The sequence below is a fragment of the Thalassophryne amazonica genome, chromosome 12 (genome assembly GCF_902500255.1).
Source record: "Thalassophryne amazonica chromosome 12, fThaAma1.1, whole genome shotgun sequence".
NCBI lineage: Eukaryota > Metazoa > Chordata > Actinopteri > Batrachoidiformes > Batrachoididae > Thalassophryne > Thalassophryne amazonica.
The window spans coordinates 46,350,089-46,370,302 of NC_047114.1; the positions used below are offsets into that span (position 1 = coordinate 46,350,089).

Consider the following 20,214-nt stretch of genomic DNA (forward strand, 5'->3'; position numbering starts at 1 on the left):
CTCTCAGTGCTAGTGGCTGACTGGTGTGTGCTCCAGGGCAGAATTATGATACCTTGGAAGCCATACGGACAGTAGTTATTTATGGCTCACCTCTTGTAAAGTAATCGTATCATGCACATATTGCACAGCGCATTGCAAGACATGCATGTACAGTACTGTGTGCACAGACAGTAGCACATAAACCAATGGAATCAATACAATCCACAAAGTGAGCACATAGGCCTTCAGACTAGCAACACATCAGTGCTTCATTTTCTTCTCGAGTCAGTGCTAAGTGACACCTGTGGAACCCCCAAACCTTTAGGACGTGCCCTGCACTGCCACCGCCCCCCTCTGTATGTCCCTGTGTGACCCAGCTCCACATTCTCACACTGTGCTGGTGCCAAGTGCAGCAAATTAGACACCAGCATGTCCTCCTGATATGTACTTCGCTGTGCTACATCCATTATTTTTAGCAGGGATCCAAGACTCCATCTACACTTAATATGGGAACAGCACAGCTCTTATTTGCAGCCACCTCTGTATACATTATATTTCACGCTTTCATTATTTAGCTTCCAGCATCAATTCTCAAACAAGATGCCACCAGCCACCAATATCTCTCTTTATTCCTGTCTTGTACCCTCTATATGTGCCTTCCATCGCTGCGTTCTCCTGCTCTCAATCTGCAGAGAGTGAAAGTGCACACTGGTAACATCTCTTCACTCCACCCATCTTAACAGCTCTGTAATACACACTCAAGCACACACATCTACACAAAAACCTGTCACCACAGAAACCACTCCGTCCCCCACCCAACATAGACACGCACCTATGTCAAGCTAAGTCCAACCCCTCTTTTGCACTGTTCCCCACTGCCCATGTGCCATGTGGGGTTTTTAATAAGGTGGATGCAGGAGTTGGTCTTGCTCTCTTCTGGGTGACGCGGATTGGAAGGGGTTCTATAGTTTCACCAAGTTATTTGCTCTTTTTTTCTGTATTTTCTTTCTGAAACTCCAATTTGCGTGCAACATCAAAAAGAGGAGCCATGAAGTGGACCTGGGTGTTAGTGACGGTCTTGCTGTCTCTTGGGGGGCTAACGTTGGGCAAGGACAGCTTGGACTTCCCTGAGTACGATGGCAAGGACCGTGTCCATGACCTGAACGCCAAAAACTATAAGTCTGTGATGAAGAAGTACGACATAATGGTGGTGTACTACCATGATCACCCTGGATCCAGCCGTGCCGCCCAGAGACAGTTTGAAATGGAAGAGTTGGCCCTTGAGGTGGGTTGGGATGAGAATGTGAAACATGGGAGATAAGAATTTGACATTTCTAATGTAAACCACTCTGAAGCATTGAACTGTTTTTTTTTTTTAATTTGATGTGAATGTGCATATTTAATGATGCCATTCTAGGGAGAAGATGCTGTTGGTTGTAAAAATTCTTGTCGCTACAAGGAAAAGAAAGAGACACGTACAGGATTAATTGATGCAAAATTGCGCACAAGAAGAGTTATTGTGGGAAAGTCATGGTAGAAGGTAGAAAATAGTTTTGCTGGACTCAGAAATGCTGATACTTGGAGAACTTGTGTTACAAGTGTGTCGTCACTTTCTCACCCACGGTGAAGAGCTGAGCTGTGAGGATCATTTAATCTGGCCAAGCCTGACTATGTGCACACTGTACATGTGTTTGTGCAACCGATGCACTAACCACAGCTCCATCGATACTGCAGCTGGCCATCACACCACGGCCTCCTGTCAGCCTGGACACTCAGCAGATCCATCACATACCTCACAGAAAGACATGACATCATTATTCAACACAAAGTTTCAGCATAGCTCCTGAGCGCAGCGAGCCACAAATGGCTTCCTGGTCTTAACAGAGTGCTCCTGACCATCCGCGGCTCTCAAGTTACAAAAAATACATCTATCAAATGTCATTTGAGACCACACCATGTTTTCTAGAACAAGTTATATTTGCATTTCTTGTCCTTGTCAGGTTAAGTTTGATTTAGCATTCATAGTTGTTTATTTCTGTAGTGGTATTCATAGTCATTCATAAATAGACCAAAACGAGAAATGAAACTCAAAGCTCAAGCGGACAGTGTGCAGATTTTGACAGTTATTTTTAGCCTATCTAATCAGTGCTGTAGTTTAACTTGCAAGACAGAGTGATCGAGGTGATGATGGACTGATGGACTATACCCACTGGCTCATGTTTTAATGGCATTTGGACTTACCAGTGTGCAGTGTAAAATAAGATACACTTGATGCCTTTTTATATGTCAAAGAAAGGTGACGCTTGTCACTGGCCCTTTGCACTGCTTCTACTACTCTAATCTGTAAATCTCACTTAAAAGTAAATTTTTTTACAGTCAGGATTGTGTCATTTATATTGTACCTGAATGCTGCAAAGAAAGTGAACTTTGAAAAGTTTTAAAGAGCAGGTTTTTTTAATCATATATATATATATATATATATATATATATATATATATATATATATATATATATATATATATATATGTATATCCTGGTAATTAAGCAGGCAGAGCTGATAGTTAATGTAATGAATAAAATGTAGCATGCAGTAAGTACATATGGTCGGTAACATTCCGAATAAATAAATAATGATATCAACTCTATCTAGAGTTAAATTGACTCTATAAGAATGTTAAATCAACTCTATTAGAATTGATCAACTTTTTTGACATTGTGATAGAGCTAATACTGTTAAATTAACTCTATCATAGTGTTACATCAACATTATGATAGTTTTAAATTTACTGTATTAGAGTTGAGCAATTTGATTTGACACTATGATACAGCTGATAGTGTTAAATTAACTCTATCATAGTGTTACATCAACATTATGATACTGTTATATCAACAATGGCATACTGTTAAATCAGTGCTGTTATTGTGCTAAATCAACTTATTTAAGTTGATGAACTTGATTTAGCACAATGATAGCACTGACAGAGTGTTAAATCAACTCTATCCTATTGTTTAGTCAACGCTATTGTAGAATTAAATTGTATTAAGTCGAATCTATCAGTGTTAAATCAACATCAGATTTTATCAATTTGATTTGACACTGTGACCTGATAGAGTGTTAAATCATCTCGATCTAGAGTTAATTTAATTCTATAGTGTTAAATCAACTGTACTGAAGTTGATCAGCTTGATTTACACTGTGACCGAGCTAATTTAACACTCTTTGGATTGTGGATACTACATGGTGTATGGGACATTAGGGTTCCGTCTTTGGGCTGGGGGGCCGTGCACGACTGGAGGTTCTGGCTACAGTAGTGCCGGGTCAGCTCTGCGGTGTGACTGACACTTGCAGTACTGTACATGTCAGCGGATCCCAGAGAGCTCAGCATCAGCGCCACCTCACCAAAATAGTCCCTGAACTCGCACGATTCTGCCGCTATATTTATCTGGAGCTGCTTTTGTGGTGGGTCGAGCTCCCTGAAGGCTTGTGTTTCTCCTGATGAATGTATTATCATTTGCATTTGATGAGAATCTATTATTAGTAATGCACAACAGCGAAGGCCCCAAAGGTCAGAGGTCAAGACAGGTGGCTAGAAAAGGAAGAGCAAATTGTCATTTAGTGTTGCTTCTTGCCAAGTAACATTTACACATAAGTAAACCTGAACATATAAGTGGTCTGAATTTTTAAATGTTTGGGTGTTGTTTACCCAAATGTTATTTACATTTAGATGAGAACCAAAATGTTTCATACTAAATGTAGTTTAATTGTGGTTGCTTTTTCAGAGATTTAAAACAAAGTGATTAACATAATCTAAGGACAAATCCACTCTCTGCTCCTTATTAATTAATTTCAACAAAAGGCAGTGCATTTAAATTTGATGCACACCAACAATAACTCTCATTGATATAATATTTTGAGTAACTGTTGTGGTTGGTTTGAAATATCAGTCACTGTGTATTTGGAAGACGATCAGATACCACAGTATACAATCCAGTCACAGCAGGTGCTTTGCTGTGTAACTGTGGAGGTTCATTTACTGTAAAGTAAGTTGATTTATTGTAGATGCCTTTTGAGCACACGTCCAAAGAGAGTTATGCCTGTTGATTTATTGGTTGACATGCAGACATTGCATAAAATGTGACAGCTTTTTCACATTTGATAACACACAAGAAAACTGAAAACATCATAAAATATAATGGTAATACTGTCACTTGCCCTTTGCAGTTTTATTTTAGCCCCTTTAAATGCTAGAAGAGCAGGCTTGCCACATCATCTGTGTTAATTTTGACAGCATATTTATTCATGGCGTTGATGAAATTGTCACTTAAATTTAGTCATAATTTAGTCATCTGAATTGTTTTCGTTTTACTGTAGTTTAAGTCAACTAAACAGAAAAACTAACTCTCCTGTAGATTTAGTTAAGTAAAATCTTGGTATTTATTCAAAACAACCCTGCACATAGTGTGCAGCAAGTAACACAAAAGCGCTTAATGTTTAAAGGATTTAATCTGCATTTTCCTTTTTATACAATTTCAGTGCGTGCACTTTTAAGTTATGTAAAAAAAAAATAATAATAATAATTTTCCTATTTTACACTTTGCCAAATAAATTAGAAATAGTGTGATTCTCCCTTTGTGTTCCACCCATGTTTGACTTCAGTCTCACCAAAGAAGAAAAGATGAAAATATTTTTGGGATAAACCGCGAGGCGCCCTGGTTATTCAAAGTGTTTATGTCGCTAACAACAGCTGCTCAAGACGTCAGACACCAGTGTGAATGCTTTTTGCCATCCAAACACTCTTTCATGAAGGCGTCTCTAAAGTCTTCGTCCATGCAGACAGGCCTCCAACGCGACTCCGGCATTGGTGGAACCGACTGTCAGTTTCGAGGTTCAAGTTTCATACAGATTTAGAAAGTGCATCAGCAGCGCTCTTTAAAGCAGGCTTTTATGGTAATGAAACTACTGAGTGACACAACTTTGTCAAAAGGTGTGTAAAATTCTGGAGACATGTTGGAAAAACAGATTTTTTTTTTTTTTTTTTTTTTTTTACTGAGTGTGTGTACAGTATGTAAGGATTCAATTGTTTCACAGTTTCTGTGTTTCACAGTTTGCAGCCCAGGTCCTGGATGAGTTTGATGATGAGGAAATTGGAGTTGGCCTCATTGATGCAAAGCTTGACAAAGTCGTTGCAAAGAAATTAGGTAAACACTCCGCGACGTAAATACAGCTGCAGAACCCAAGTCCCTGTAAAATGAACAAGTCTCCTGATAGTTTTCGGCTCAAGGTCCACCTCATAATTCGTTTCTGTTTCCCCAGACCTCGATGAGTCCGACAGCATCTACATCTTCACAGAAGATGAAGTCATAGAATATGACGGAGAGCTGGCAGCAGACACAATCGTGGAGTTCGTCTTTGATGTTCGTGAGGATATAGTCTTCCAGTTAATAGCCCGCTTTTGTTGCCGATACCTCACTGATCTTACGCTGATTCGCTTCTTTATCTGTATCCAACTCCACTGTCTCTGCTCTCCTCTATTGTTCACCATTTCCTCCGCAGATTCTTGAAGACCCGGTGGAAATTATCGACAATACTCTGGAGCTAAAAGGCTTCAGAAACATTGACGAGGACATCAAACTGGTGGGCTACTTTAAGAGTCACAAGTCAGAACGTAAGAATATGTGCTCTGGTGGCATGAAAATCTTCAAATCTTCCAAATGTAGTAGTTTGTATTATAAATGCATATGGAGCAAGTGAAACAGTGTTTGGTGAATTAATTTTTACCTCTGCCAATGAAACTGGAGGAGGCCATGCTTTCGTCATTGTTTGTCTGTTTGTGTGGTTGTGTGAACAGCCCGGAGCCCACAATTTTTCATTTATCATGATGAAATTTTTACTGAAGATTCATATCCTGATAGGCAAGAAGTGATTAAATTTTCAAGGTCATAAGTCAAAGGTCAAAGTCAGGAAAATCTTGGAAAAATCCCTATCTGACGTTGAATGAATATTCAAAAATTCATATCTCTGTCAAAAAAGATCCAGTTTATTTCATATGAGAACATCATGTAGGACTGCATCCTTTGTCAACTGACAAAGTTTGATCTGGATCTGATCCACTCAACAAAAATATAAACGCAACACTTTTGGTTTTGCTCCCATTTTGCATGAGATTAACTCAAAGATCTAAAACTTTTTCCACATACACAATATCACCATTTCCCTCAAATATTGTTCACAAACCAGTCTAAATCTGTGATAGTGAGCACTTCTCCTTTGCTGAGATAATCCATCCCACCTCACAGGTGTGCCATATCAAGATGCTGATTAGACACCATGATTAGTGCACAGGTGTGCCTTAGACTGCCCACAATAAAAGGCCACTCTGAAAGGTGCAGTTTTGTTTTACTGGGGGGGGAACCAGTCAGTATCTGGTGTGACCACCATTTGCCTCATGCAGTGCAACACATCTCCTTCGCATCATCCGTGAAGAGAACACCTCTCCAACGTGCCAAACGGCAGCGAATGTGAGCATTTGCCCACTCAAATCGGTTACAATGACGAACTGGAGTCAGGTCGAGACCCAGATGAGGACGACGAGCATGCAGATGAGCTTCCCTGAGACAGTTTCTGACAGTTTGTGCAGAAATTCTTTGCTTATGCAAACCGATTGTTCCAGCAGCTGTCCGAGTGGCTGGTCTCAGACGATCTTGGAGGTGAACATGCTGGATGTGGAGGTCCTGGGCTGGTGTGGTTACACGTGGTCTGCGGTTGTGAGGCTGGTTGGATGTACTGCCAAATTCTCTGAAACGCCTTTGGAGACGGCTTATGGTAGAGAAATGAACATTCAATACACGAGCAACAGCTCTGGTTGACATTCCTGCTGTCAGCATGCCAATTGCACGCTCCCTCAAATCTTGCGACATCTGTGGCATTGTGCTGCGTGATAAAACTGCACCTTTCAGAGTGGCCTTTTATTGTGGGCAGTCTAAGGCACACCTGTGCACTAATCATGGTGTCTAATCAGCATCTTGATATGGCACACCTGTGAGGTGGGATGGATTATCTCAGCAAAGGAGAAGTGCTCACTATCACAGATTTAGACTGGTTTGTGAACAATATTTGAGAGAAATGGTGATATTGTATATGTGGAAAAAGTTTTAGATCTTTGAGTTCATCTCATACAAAATGGGAGCAAAACCAAAAGTGTTGCGTTTATATTTTTGTATATTTTACATTATATCTTAATCAATCATGCCCCAGTCTCATATTTGAAAGTGAGGTGCAGACTGGCACTTTACTATCACCTGAAAAAGTTTAACCCAGCTCTGATCTGGATTATGGATTTTGTGGACATTTGAATTTAATGTTGAAAAGCATATTTGGTGTACATTTTGCATTATATCTCAATCAAAAGTGCCCCAATCACTCATTTTTCTGTTATGGATTTACCTACACCACCAAAATTGGATGGAGGCTCCAATTTTATGCTTGTTTGTCAATCTTGCAGTTGTCAGTCAGAAACCAAGTGCCAAAAAGCAATGACAAATTGTGCATAGCAAAGATAACCAATGTTCTGTGAAAATTATGTAAAAAAAAAAAAAAAAAAATCAGAAACCGAAAAAAAAGTTTTATGCAAGTGTTTCAATCAATCAATCAATCAACATTTATTTATAAAGCGCTTTACAGCACCGACTGGTGTCCAAAGTGCTTAACATTAAAAACACAAATTTACAAAAATAAAACACATATAAAATTTTAAAACGACACATAAAAAAGGAAAGTGTTTGAACTATATCAACCCATCATGGTAGATCGTGGGACTGGGTTACAAAAAGTACATTAATCTATGGGTTCGTGAAGGGGTAAGAAAATGGCACGTTTTTCGTAACGGGGACATGATTTCATTTCATGACGGGTGGGGTGAAAGGGGGAGTCTGGGGGTCATGGTTAATGTTTGGAGAATAGCAAAACAAAAAAGCGTGTTACAAAAAGCGCTTGCTTTTCGTGACACATGACAAGACTAAACACATACTCCTGACATTTGATCACATCTAATTTATTATGAAAAGCCACTTCTAACAAGACTTTGACCTTGAAAAGTTTTTTTTCCAAGGTAAAATTTTGTGGAATTGGAAACTAGTGTACTAGAATACTGGTCTACGAGAGCGGTACTCTAGTACAGTGAGTTTTCATTTGAACACACAGAGAACTACATTAATATTAACAGCAGCAAGTCTTCATTCTTAGATATTACATACATGACCTGATCTTCTGAAACAACCTGATAGATGCCCGTAAATTTTCAGATTTTGATGCTTTTGAGGATGCTGCTGAAGAATTCCATCCTCACATCAAGTTCTACGCCACATTCAATGCTAAGGTAAGGAGTTAATATTGGTTTTCTAAAGACGTAAATAAGTATGGTTTCATTTAATCTGAAGATTATAAAATGATCTTGGTATCATAGTATCTTCTTTGATATTGTTGTCAAGTATTATCAGCATTATTATCCAGCCAAGAGCAAACCAAACCAAATATATAACAAGCTGTACCACAAACAAAACAGCAAATTAATTGAAAGAAAGATATTAAAAGAATGCATTGTAAGTTGTTCCTGACTGACTGACTCCCCATTTTCAGTGTATGCCAAGAAATTGTTTATAAGGTCCTTTAAAGACCACTTTCAGCATCTGGAGGTTCTGGCTACAAAACTAGAAATGAAATGAATCTACCTGTGTAGATTTATGAATCTACACAGGTAGATTCATAAATATGAAATCATTTAAAAGTAAAATAAATATTCTGAACAGACTTGAGGCCTTTACATTTTCAGAATTAGAATTTAATAGAGTGCATAAAAATAAAATGTAAAATTAATTTTAATTTCAAATTCATTAGATCCATTACAACTATAGGATGATCATTAACATGTTTATGCATTAAAAGGAGTGAACTGAGAATACAACCTTGAGGTACTCTAGTAAGAAAGGGTTAAAATGCAAAGCTAAAAAGTTTGTATTATCTTATTTATTTAAAAACAAATTCACAAGATTAATTTAATCAATGGGTGTTCATTAACACATTTTTATTAAAAGGAAGGGGTGAAGGAATCAACCCCCAAATAACACTTTTCAGAAAAATTAGCAGTCAAAGCTCTGAGTGACAAATGCATCATATGCTGAAAAAAAGAGATCAAAATGAAGTCACACCAAATTTGCAATGTATAGTTAATCAAGTGTTATTTCATTTTGTAATTACTTACAACATATATTCATCATCACTGCCACTCGACATGAGCATGGCGGGCCAGAAGAAATTCATCCAGGCATCTAACTAGGAGGCTGCCAACTGTTTCAGAGCTTCAGCAGCTTTCCGTCTATTGGTCTCAAAGGTCTTGATGTCATCACAAACCGTTCTCCTCAAACCAATCTATCTGCTGGGGCTGTAGCCCAGTCAGCAATCTTGAAGTCTTTAAAGGTTCTTTTAAGGACATCCTTGTACTTCTTAGGAGCACCAACACAACGTGATCCAGTAGAATGCTGACTGAAGGTAAGTTGTTATAGCCAACGTTGCGCGTCCATTCTCACCACGTCTGTACCATCTCAATCTGTTTTGGTGTAACATAGCTTTAATACTTGTCAGGCAAGCTCGGTCAAGAACTGCAGCATTGGTGACACGATCATATCATTTCACATTCATGATTGTCCGAAGATATCTTTGGTAGAATTTCTCGAGTTGTTTCACTTGATAAAGACAGGTAGTCCAAGATCGTGGCTGTCGAAGGCACCCTTGCGTAGCTTGCCGAAAGCTGCTGCGGAAGAGCTGATCCTGTTGTTTATCTTACAATCAAGGGAAACATCACTTGCCACATAGCTACCAAGAAACTACCTTGAGAATGGTTCTGTCAACAGTGATTTCAGGTTGAGTGACGGGTGGGGAGATAGTATCAGAGGGAGATCGATACAGAACCTCCGTACAGCTTCTGTAGTTGAGCAGACAGCATCATCATCAGCGTATTGAAGTTCCACGTCTGAGGCTGTGGGCACTATAGGTTAAACATATTACATCATATCGGAAAGTTATTTTTACTCCAAGGTTATGCAGCTGTGGCTCTGCCAATTGCAGAACAACACTCATGAAAAGAGCAAATAGCGTAGGTGTTAATACACACCCTTGTGTAACACTGACTTTCACAGGAAATGGTTCCACTTGTTGACCTTCACACATAACAGAGGCAGTCATCTCATCATGGAGTAGGCAGATCATTGCACATATATTAATATATTTCTAAATGGACGATTGTCCCGCTGGTAGTACTCTTATTGTAAATGTCCACTGACTTTGTTGTCCATTGTTCAGTATTGTTGCTTTAACTGACTTGGCAAATAGCAAACAAGTACCACTTCAGCTTCAGTCTACTGAAGGAGTGGGATGAGGAATGATGTGCAAACATCGATACAACAAATGACCTGAATGGTATGTAAGAGTTCTTTGGTGATGAAACTATAATATCTGCCAGGGATTGCATCAGTGTCACCAATGTTAAAAAACGGAGGTGTTTGACCTCAGAGAGTCCTCTGAATATCATTCAGAGGTTTCACAATGCATGGTTCAGTAGCTGTACTGTGCAGATAGCAGAGCTATCAGGTTGTGATAAAAATGAAAGTAGTCAAGAAACCATTTCTTAGAGGAATCTGTGTGCACAGTTAAATAAATCTGTCTAGTAACCCCCAACCTTCATACAAAGGAATTGGATGTCGCATTTATCTAAACCTACACCTTTTTTTCACCACTGTCATGACAAGTGACAGTATGGTCTTGACATATGTGTTATGTGTCGACGCAGGTTGAGGAGCGGACCTGCGTCTGACGGAACCCAGCGCCAAAATAACCAGAAAGCGGTTCCAATAACAAAAACAATTTATTTCTTCACCCTCTGGTGCATAATAAAGTGTAGAAACTAAAACAGCATCATTCTGGTGGAGTGAAGGCTGGCACGCTCTCCAGCGCCCAAAAGGATCAAAGCCCGGCGCTTCTGGACTCACTATTACCGCCAAACACCCCCCAGGTGGACACGACAAACCGACTCTCTGCGAAGGATAGAAGAGGTGAGGTAAGTCAGCAGTTACAACTAATATCCTTCAAAAGACACACACTATCAGCAACACATTCAGGTCTGTATCTTCAACTTTATGCAAATGAGCAGCTTCTCACAACAGGTGGAGGATCACTCGTCCGCACGCCACAGCAGTGAGAAGCAAGCTGCACAATTCTCATCTCAATTCAAATATACTGCGTAACAAAATACCAAGTTACTATCAACGAGTAGTCAAACAATTAGTCACCTCTGATGTGTGCTGACAGCATGTGTCCCTCACCCTTCCTGCTTCACAGGCTCAATGTGTCAAACCCAGGCGCGGTCCTCAGCGTCTCACAAACGAACATCACAAGGTCGAGTTCCCGGCAATTCTGCTTGAATCACACATGGCTTAAATGCAGAACGCCATCCAATTATCTGCTTCAGCTGAAAGTCTTTAAGGTTGCATGTGAGCACCATCCACAGGTGCTGCACATGACGTTGATGAGGATGTGAGCACCATCCACAGGTGCTGCACATGATGTTGATGAGGGTGAAGGACTCTTCAGTCAGCACCTTTTCCACAGACAAATCAGTTTCCATGCCACCTGGAGAGCAAAGAAAAGAAAAGAACACCAAAATGTCCAGCCACACCCCCCAACACACAACAATATGACTGCTGGACTTTCCCATTGCGCTTTCTACTTTGACCAGTTGTACTAGATTGAGCCTGTTGCCAGGTTGTTTGGCATCTCCGGTGTCAGTATTTTGATGGTTGATCTGTCAGAAATATGAGAACCACCAACTTTCAAAGTTTTGTGATATCTGGACTGAAATTTATTAGGCAGCTATAAATGGTGTTCTCCTGGCATTGTAAGCAATTTTTGCATCCATGTCAGAGACAGGTATAGCTGAGCAGGGATACAGGGATATTATGTTCCTCTCTGTTCTCAACTAGCTAATTCCAATAGCCAGTTCCAGTAGGATTTAGTACCAACTGCTTGTCGCTCAGTAACCAAAGCAGTCTGCTTTTACAACCAAGAAGCCAACTATTGACTGTATCTTAATTCTTTGTGTACTAATTTAATTTGAGGGTGAATACGGACAAGTCATGGCCTATGGTGATATTTGCAAACTTTTCATTTTGGTTGGTAAATGAACTGCATTCATATAGCGCTTTTCCATCTGCATCAGACACACAAAGCACTTTACAATGGACAATTTTCAAGTTGTGCTGCCGAGACTTCCGGTTAGTGAGCCTCTCTGTTAGTCAGTGTGGTCCCAGTGTGAGGGGAGTGCTGAACCCCTCACACCAGCAAGGGAGAGACAGCAGCCAGGCGAATAGCAAACTTCGACTGTGGGTACCCGCCCACCAGGTCAATAGTCACTCCTGGTTGTTATGACGCCTCACAGAGCTGTTAACCGTTCTATTGTTATGACACCTCACTGAGCGGCTAACCGATCCATTGTTATGATGCCTCATGGAGCGGCTGACTGATCGAAGCTGGATCAAAGCTCCTATTCTGTTCTGAAATAGACAGGGAGTTGGGTCAGGTTGTGGAGTCCAGCAACCTGCTTACCATTATTGGTGAGGAAAGATTCATTGACTTTGACTATGTGATCTTTGTAGACTCAGTGGATGTCCTGAGTGCAGCACTTGAGAAGCTATATGAGGTCTGGCTTTGTCATTGTCCCGAATCAAGACTAAAATACAGGCTTTCACTAACTAAGCGCTTTGAGCATGATGCAGATGGAAAAGCGCTATATAAATGCAGTCCATTTATTTTACCATTTAACTTCTTGGATTCAGCCATCACAAGTATCTGTTTTTTATTGAGGAAGCATGAAACTTGATGAGAGATTGACTATGCTTCTAGAACCTCTGCCTTTGAGATTGAGAGACTCCTGGGAAGAGGCTTGCTGGTGTTTGGTGAAGCTAATATCCTTTCAAGGAATCAAAGGTCCAATTCATCAGGGTGCTTTGACTTTTATGGAGGAGGTCCACTCGGGAGAATCAGGTCATTTTGCGGAGACTCCCATCACTCATGACTTCATGGCCATCCAGCCCCTGTCCCCCCCCCCCCCCCCCCCCAAAAAAAAAATTGCATTCAAACACAATAGAAAGATCACAGCATAAGTACGTTTAATATGTATGATCTGCACATGCATAAACCCTCCATGTCAGTAGGGCCTTGTTCAGACATCATCCGATTTATGTGCATATCTGATTTGAATGTGATCTCATGGTACTAGTCTGTACATTTAAAAGCCACATAATTTTTTTTAAATTCAAATCCATTTAAAGTCTCATTTGTAGGTAGTTTAAAATGCAATCTGGATTGCATTTTTGATAATCCATTTTGGTCTGGACACTCAGATCGGATTCCAGGTTAGTTTTTTGCTACACTTGTGACTACTTGTGCTCCTTTCTCTGATCTTTCATGATCAAGGCAGCATCTCTACATCTGGAGTGGGTCCTCGGGTGCCGGACCGCAGATTATCACTGCTCCTATTGGTTTGATTGTGTATAACTGTAATTAGGCTGGGTTAAAGCCATCCATCCATTTCTATACCCGCTTACTCCAATTAAGAGCCCCTTCACACATAACACAAAAGACACAGAAACCAGAAGAAAATCCACAAACCAAACATGAAATGGGGAACCACGAAAGCTCAGATTACCAGATGGAAACTTTACCACTGTGCTACAATCACTGTCTTATAATAGGACCGTAAAATGCCTAAAATCAACAAGGAGATAAATGTATTTTTTTTAAAAAGGCGCCGTAATAACTGACAAAACTGCATTTGTTACGGTGTATTTTTGTCTGTGTTGTAATGTAACACCTTGCGTGCAGGGTTATGTCCAGCTGTCAGTCAGTCGGCGGTCAGCTGACAGGCGCTAGTGTCCACAGCAAAGCGATCACACAAGAATGAGTCCACGATTTCGTCACCCTTATTTGTTTGATTTAATTTCCATGCTTTTTGTCTGTCATGACACACTCCGCAAGCTATTTGTTTTTTTGTTTTTTTTGGGGGGGGGGAGTACATGGTGACGACACACTCAACACTCCATTTGTGTGTGTGTGTGTGTGGGGGGGGGGGGTTCGGCACAGTCACACCAATGTGTGTTGCTCGGTGATGCCACACGTGCTGCACGTAGACACTTTCACAGACAGCTCAAATGTGATCGTCTGCTCTCTGCTATCGTACTACGTGTGTGAATAGTCCCACCTTTTCTAAGTGTGCAGCAAGCGGTGTTAGATGTTTGTGTGTGACATCTGGAATTTAGCCGACACCTGCCAAGAGGGGGGTTGAATGAGCATGCGTGGGGCACTCGCTGTCTTTCAGCTGCTTGCGTGCATGAATCTCGTGGCGACTGGTGTACGAGGCGTTTGAAGCGGCTCAGATTTTTCACGAATGGCATGCATTTCCTCCTTTGTGTGCTAGTCAGCTTCAATCATGTTATGTGTGAAGGGGGCCTAAGGATGGGTTAAACACATAGCCCAAATTTTATTGTATGTATACATTTACAGTAAAGGTCCTTCTTGCCTTCTCCTTCTAAAAGCTGAACAGCCAGGCAGAATGCATTCTCTGATCCCTGGGTACCAACAACAATTCAACATGTTTATTTGGCATTGACTGAAAAGCGCTGAATCAATAAGCTGCTCATGGCCAACGTAGCTGAGTGCAGATGTGCCGATGGTTAAGGGACATGCCAAGTCAACCTGGGTTATCAACTCTCGAAAAGGCCAGATGGCCGACTGTTGGCTTGGTGTGTTTCCTCCTTTAGTGCATGGTTATGAGAGGACTGTAGTACTTGGTCTCTCTGGAGAATCTGGATATATTTCTGAAATACTGTCTTATATGAGCAATTACTTAGGAAAACCCAGATGAAGCATTCAACTAGCAGTGGGAAGGAATGTCAGCTGCAGCATGTCATGTGGTGTGCTCCACTGAGCATGATGGAGCAAGCAGGTGCCTCAATGTTGAGGACTTCAGAAACTGGAAAAGGTCAAAGGTAAATCCATATATCCCCTGACTCCAGCAGATAAATGGCTACCTTCAGGAAGTGGGATGGATCAGTTGTCTGTCCGGATGATTGCCAATCACAACAGGGCGGTTTTACACCCTGTCCTACATACCGTATGGTGTATGCGGGAACACATGCGGCCAGCACATGCTCCCAGACCTGACCTGACATCTGCCTTCACTAGTTTACCAGAGAGGCTCGCAACATGTTTTATGTTGTACCTCTGCTGTTTATATTGTCTGATTTTGGTTTTATTCTATTCTTAGCTATACGTTGTGTTTGCAAGTATATAAGTCCCATCGGCTTCTTCCTTTTGAGATGGATCTGCATGTTGGTTTGCAATGCATTTTACACTAGATTCCTGAAGCAACACCACATTACATGGAGAATGGGCAGGGGTGATCTTGAAATGTAAACCTTCTGCTCCGGAAACAAGCACAGTAACTGCTTGGCCACCACTTTGCCCTGCAAGGCAAGATCTGTGGGTGACCTTCATGAGTAAACAAACCAATCAGAGCTAAATATGAAGACTCATGCAGGACTGGTACAAAAATATATTTTTTAAAAATACACCCAGCTCTCATATTTGTTCAGACATCACTGTATCACTAACATACTGACAATGACAAAATAGGTTGCTGGAGCTGTGGATGGATTTTTTTTTAAATCCTATGATGAATTTGCTTTTCACTCAAATTCATTCCTTCATCATCTAATTTGTCAATCCTTCCAAAACTAATGTATCAAAAAGAATTTCTTGCAAACATAGTAATCATCAAGGGTCAGTACTGCACTCAGAGGTTTGATTGCTAACAATGTTTTAATATAACTGTTGTTGTAAAAAGACAACTTATCCTCCTTAGTCTGCCATATGATGACCCATAGATCCAAGTTTAAAATTTTGCTTTTGGTTGGAAATAATAGTAGCTGGTCATTATTATCCTCATGAATGTGTGGGCTCTCCAAATACACCTTTTATTTATAGTATGTTATTGTTTTCCTACTGAATATATATATTTTTTTTAATTGAGGTAAATTCAATGTTAAATCCCTTAATAGTATAATATGGATAGTCCAACCGTATGCTAAAACAACTTATACTGCACTTAGCTACACTATATGTGAAAGAGACAGTCTTTTTATATACATAAAATATGACTATAAAAATTCTCTCAGTTACCATTTTAAACATCTGCCATCTAAAAGATGGCTAGATTCAAATCAGTTCTATTTATTTATACAACACCAAATCACAGCACACAATAAGGTCTAGACCAAGGGTGGGTAGTAGTGTGCCACGAAGGGCCAAGACAGTGCAGGTTTTCCTCACTACCAACCACCTCAGCAAGTGATTTCATTGATGATCAGGTGTTTAAGTTGAGGGGATGTATTCATCAGTAAACCCACCTGCTGAGGTGACTGGTTTCAAGGAAAACCTGCACTGTCCTGGCCTTTATTGTCCATCTCTGGTCTAGACCATACCCACCATATGAGTAACCACAGTGGGGACAGTGGTTTGGAAAAACTCCCTCAGTGTTTTTTGTAAATTATTATTATTATAATTATTATTATAGGAAGAAATCACAAGCAGACCAGTCTCAGTGGGTTGACCATCTGGTTTTCTGAGGTTCTTTATATTTGTTACTCTCACTGTTTGCTTGATCTCCCATGCTTCAGGTTGCCAAAGCTCTAGATTTGAAGCTCAATGAGGTGGACTTCTATGAACCCTTCATGGATGATCCAGTGGTCATCCCTGGAAAACCATACACTGAGGAGGAACTGGTGAAGTTCATTGAAGATAATGACAGGTATGTCCTGTAATTTTAATGCTGTAATTATGCCTTGTAAAGTTAGACGTCTACAATGATTTTAAAAAATAAATAAATAAATAAATAAATTAAACCTCTAATCTCTCTGAACTTTTGAAGACCAACTCTCAGGAAGCTGCAGCCCCACAACATGTATGAGATCTGGGTAAGTGCTTCAGAACACAGAGGAGTTTCTTCAGCTCTGGTTGTACTTGTTGAACAACTGTACAATATTTCTGCAATTTTTATAAGCTGTACAATCAAATTCACACCAGTGTGTTTTTATTTCCCCCCTTTGTTCATTCCACAGGAGGATGATGTTGATGGTGAACACATTGTTGTTTTTGCAGAGGAGTCTGACCCAGGTAAAGGAAACCAAAGTGACTACCATAGACATATAGCTTTACACTTGCCTGATAATGATTTTAAAAAACGACCACTGGTACTCGTTAATATGCATGTCTCTGCCCAGGCTGTAAGTTAAATATTCCTGCTTAACTCAACATTTTCAATATGTTTTGTTAATGAATGAATGAATAAATAAATAAATAAATAAAGTTTATTACGAAATTGCCACATCTGACCATTTTAAATCAGGCAAATCATCCTACAGGAAAAAAAAAACTCCTTTGAATTGTAAGCTACCCAAAAACACATTTTTGGACTGAATATCTGATCTTGATCTTGGTGTCAAATTATTTACAAAACAACTTCCATTCTACATAACATCACCATAGGCCAAAACATGGCATTATTCTTTACAATTTTGTTGACAGGTTACTGAAATGCAGCACGGGTTCAGTTTATTGCAGTCAAAGGCCAAAGAAGAACATTTTGGATATTTTTTGGGGATGGGGGGTGGAGTTCAAATAGATACAAACAGAAATGTGTTGTCTCTGGGTAGTTTCATTTCATGTGATCTTTAGTGTCCTTACTTATTGAGATGTAGTGAGGAGTCATGTCATTTAGTTCAAAGGTCACAGTTAGCATTTCATGGCTTTTTTTCTTTTTTTTGTAAAATGTTTGGCATAAATAACAACTTGGCATCACAAAGTCATTTAAGCGTATGATCTGAAGACCCATCTCTTCCAAAAGCATCTCATCTCCTCACCATCTAACACCCAAACATACCCAACTCTCTTTCTTCAGTGCCCATTTTACTTCTGCACTTTTCCTCCTCTTTGATTAGATGCAGTACTTACTTATTTTTTCAGTTTTTTTCTTTACTTGAGCTTGATTGTTTGTTCCATACTGTATGCTACTTTGGATAAAAGCATCTGCTGAATGAGTAACTGTCAATGTAATATAACTGCTGGAAAGGGGTAAATTGGACATTTGTGTGTCTGTCTCTGCAATGGTTACATTTTACTGTGGATTTCTCTTCAGATGGTTTTGAATTCCTGGAGATTGTGAAACAAGTTGCTGAGGACAACACAGACAACCCTGACCTCAGCATTGTCTGGATTGACCCTGATGACTTCCCCCTGGTAATAATATAATCACCACAACATGCATCCAACAAACCAGTAAACCTGATTTGGACAGTTTACACTAAGAGCAAAGAGTGATATGTACAATTAAATAAAAATATTAATATAAACAGCACAATGAATTATGTTTGTCACACTCTTGATATTTGCTGATGGTAAAAATTAACTTTTTTTTTTCTTCCTGTTCCTTCATTCAGCTTCTGCCACACTGGGAAAAGATTTTTGATATTGACCTGTCCCACCCACAAATTGGTGTTATTGATGCTGATGATGTGAGTAATTATTCTTTTGTACTTCATCACTATTGTCTTTGTGTATTTTTAGTACATGCCATTGAGTGTTTTAGTTGTGAGGCACTGAGCCTTTCTAACAATTTTCTTTCTTTCTATCTATCTATCTATCTATCTATCTATCTATCTATCTATCTATCTATCTATCTATCTATCTATCTATCTATCTATCTATCTATCTATCTATCTATCTATCTATCTATCTATCTATCTATCTATCTATCTATCTATCTATCTATCTATCTATCTATCTATCTATCTATCTATCTATCTATCTATCTATCTATCTGTGTTTGCGCGTGTGTTTTTTTGTTGTTTTTTTTATGGGTCTGCTCTAGGCCCACTTCTAATTCTGATTTTTTTTTTTGCTGGAAATTGATATCCCTTCATTCCCTCTTTCATCTATAGCTGAGTTGTTTGCATTTGTTCCTCATTGTCCTGTAGGGTGACAGTGTTTGGATGGACATGGAAAATGAGGAGGACATGCCATCTGTAGATGAACTGGAAGACTGGATTGAAGATGTTCTGTCAGGCGAAATTGATCCTGATGATGACGACGATGACGACGATGACGATGATGATGATGATGACGACGATGATGATGACGATGATGATGATGACGATGATGATGATGATGACGATGATGATGACGACGATGATGATGATGATGACGATGATGACGATGATGATGATGATGACGATGATGATGACGATGATGACGATGATGATGATGATGATGATGATTAAGTCTTCAACATCGCAATGTTCTTTCAAGCCTGACCAATGCAGTTTCAGTCAACGTCATTAAATCATCTTTTGTAACTACTTCATGTTGAATTCGTCAGTTCAGTTTGATATCTCATCATCCTCATTCTGCATCTCACCAGAACAATATTCCTTTACTTGTTTATCCCAGTCTCCTATTCATCTGTCCCCCAAATATTCTTTAAAACCCCATTCTCTCTTGTAACACAGTCTGGTACTATAAAAGAAAAACTAAACAAATTATTTGAAATCATCTACTGCTATTGATTTTTATATTAAAGTTTTTATTTTCCAAAGTACTGGAGAGGTTGCACTGTTCTATGCATTATGTCTGAGTTCATCTGTGAAATCTTTTGCAATTTGAATGTGTTATATTGATGTTCACTTATTTTCTTGTTTTCCCCAGTATCAAAACAACTGATATCCAAGGGTGCTAGCAGGCTTTTCTGACGGGTTTTAAGTCTCACCAGCCTACTCTGTGAAACCAATGTAAAGTTGTACTGAAAAGTGCTGTACATCATATGGATGTTTTCTACAACGATGAAATATAACAGCAGTCATATTCTATTTTTGTAACGAGAAGTTTAACTTACTGTAAAGTCTTAAATAAATGACAGCCTGGACAGTAATCTTATTTATGTGGTGTTTCTTAAATCTGCATATGTGTGTGTCTGTGTTTTTGTCTGTGTGTGTGTGTGTGTGTGTGTGTGTGTGTGTGTGTGTGTGTGTGTGTGTGTGTGTGTGTGTGTGTGTGTGTGTGTGTGTGTGTGTGAATCC

General features: G+C 39.6%; 1 protein-coding gene across 1 annotated transcript; it reads left to right on the forward strand.

The window, feature by feature from the left end:
* Positions 1-1,027: 1,027 nt before the first annotated feature.
* Positions 1,028-19,662, forward strand: casq1a (calsequestrin 1a). The gene is made up of 11 exons (XM_034183864.1): positions 1,028-1,264; positions 5,085-5,178; positions 5,294-5,394; positions 5,534-5,645; positions 8,281-8,354; positions 16,762-16,892; positions 17,013-17,058; positions 17,203-17,257; positions 18,279-18,379; positions 18,580-18,654; positions 19,117-19,662. Exons 1-11 carry the CDS (start codon positions 1,028-1,030, stop codon positions 19,417-19,419), a joined length of 1,329 nt encoding a protein of 442 aa, XP_034039755.1. The 3' UTR covers positions 19,420-19,662.
* Positions 19,663-20,214: the final 552 nt, after the last annotated feature.

What these genes read in the sequence shown, in the direction of transcription:
- casq1a (XM_034183864.1), top strand. Translation starts at nt 1,028, where the DNA reads ATGAAGTGGACCTGGGTGTTAGTGACGGTCTTGCTGTCTCTTGGGGGG. An exon ending in AGTCGTTGCAAAGAAATTAG is followed by an intron (nt 5,179 to 5,293) that starts GTAAACACTCCG and finishes CTGTTTCCCCAG; the next exon opens with ACCTCGATGAGTCCGACAGC. An exon ending in TCGTGGAGTTCGTCTTTGAT is followed by an intron (nt 5,395 to 5,533) that starts GTTCGTGAGGAT and finishes TTTCCTCCGCAG; the next exon opens with ATTCTTGAAGACCCGGTGGA.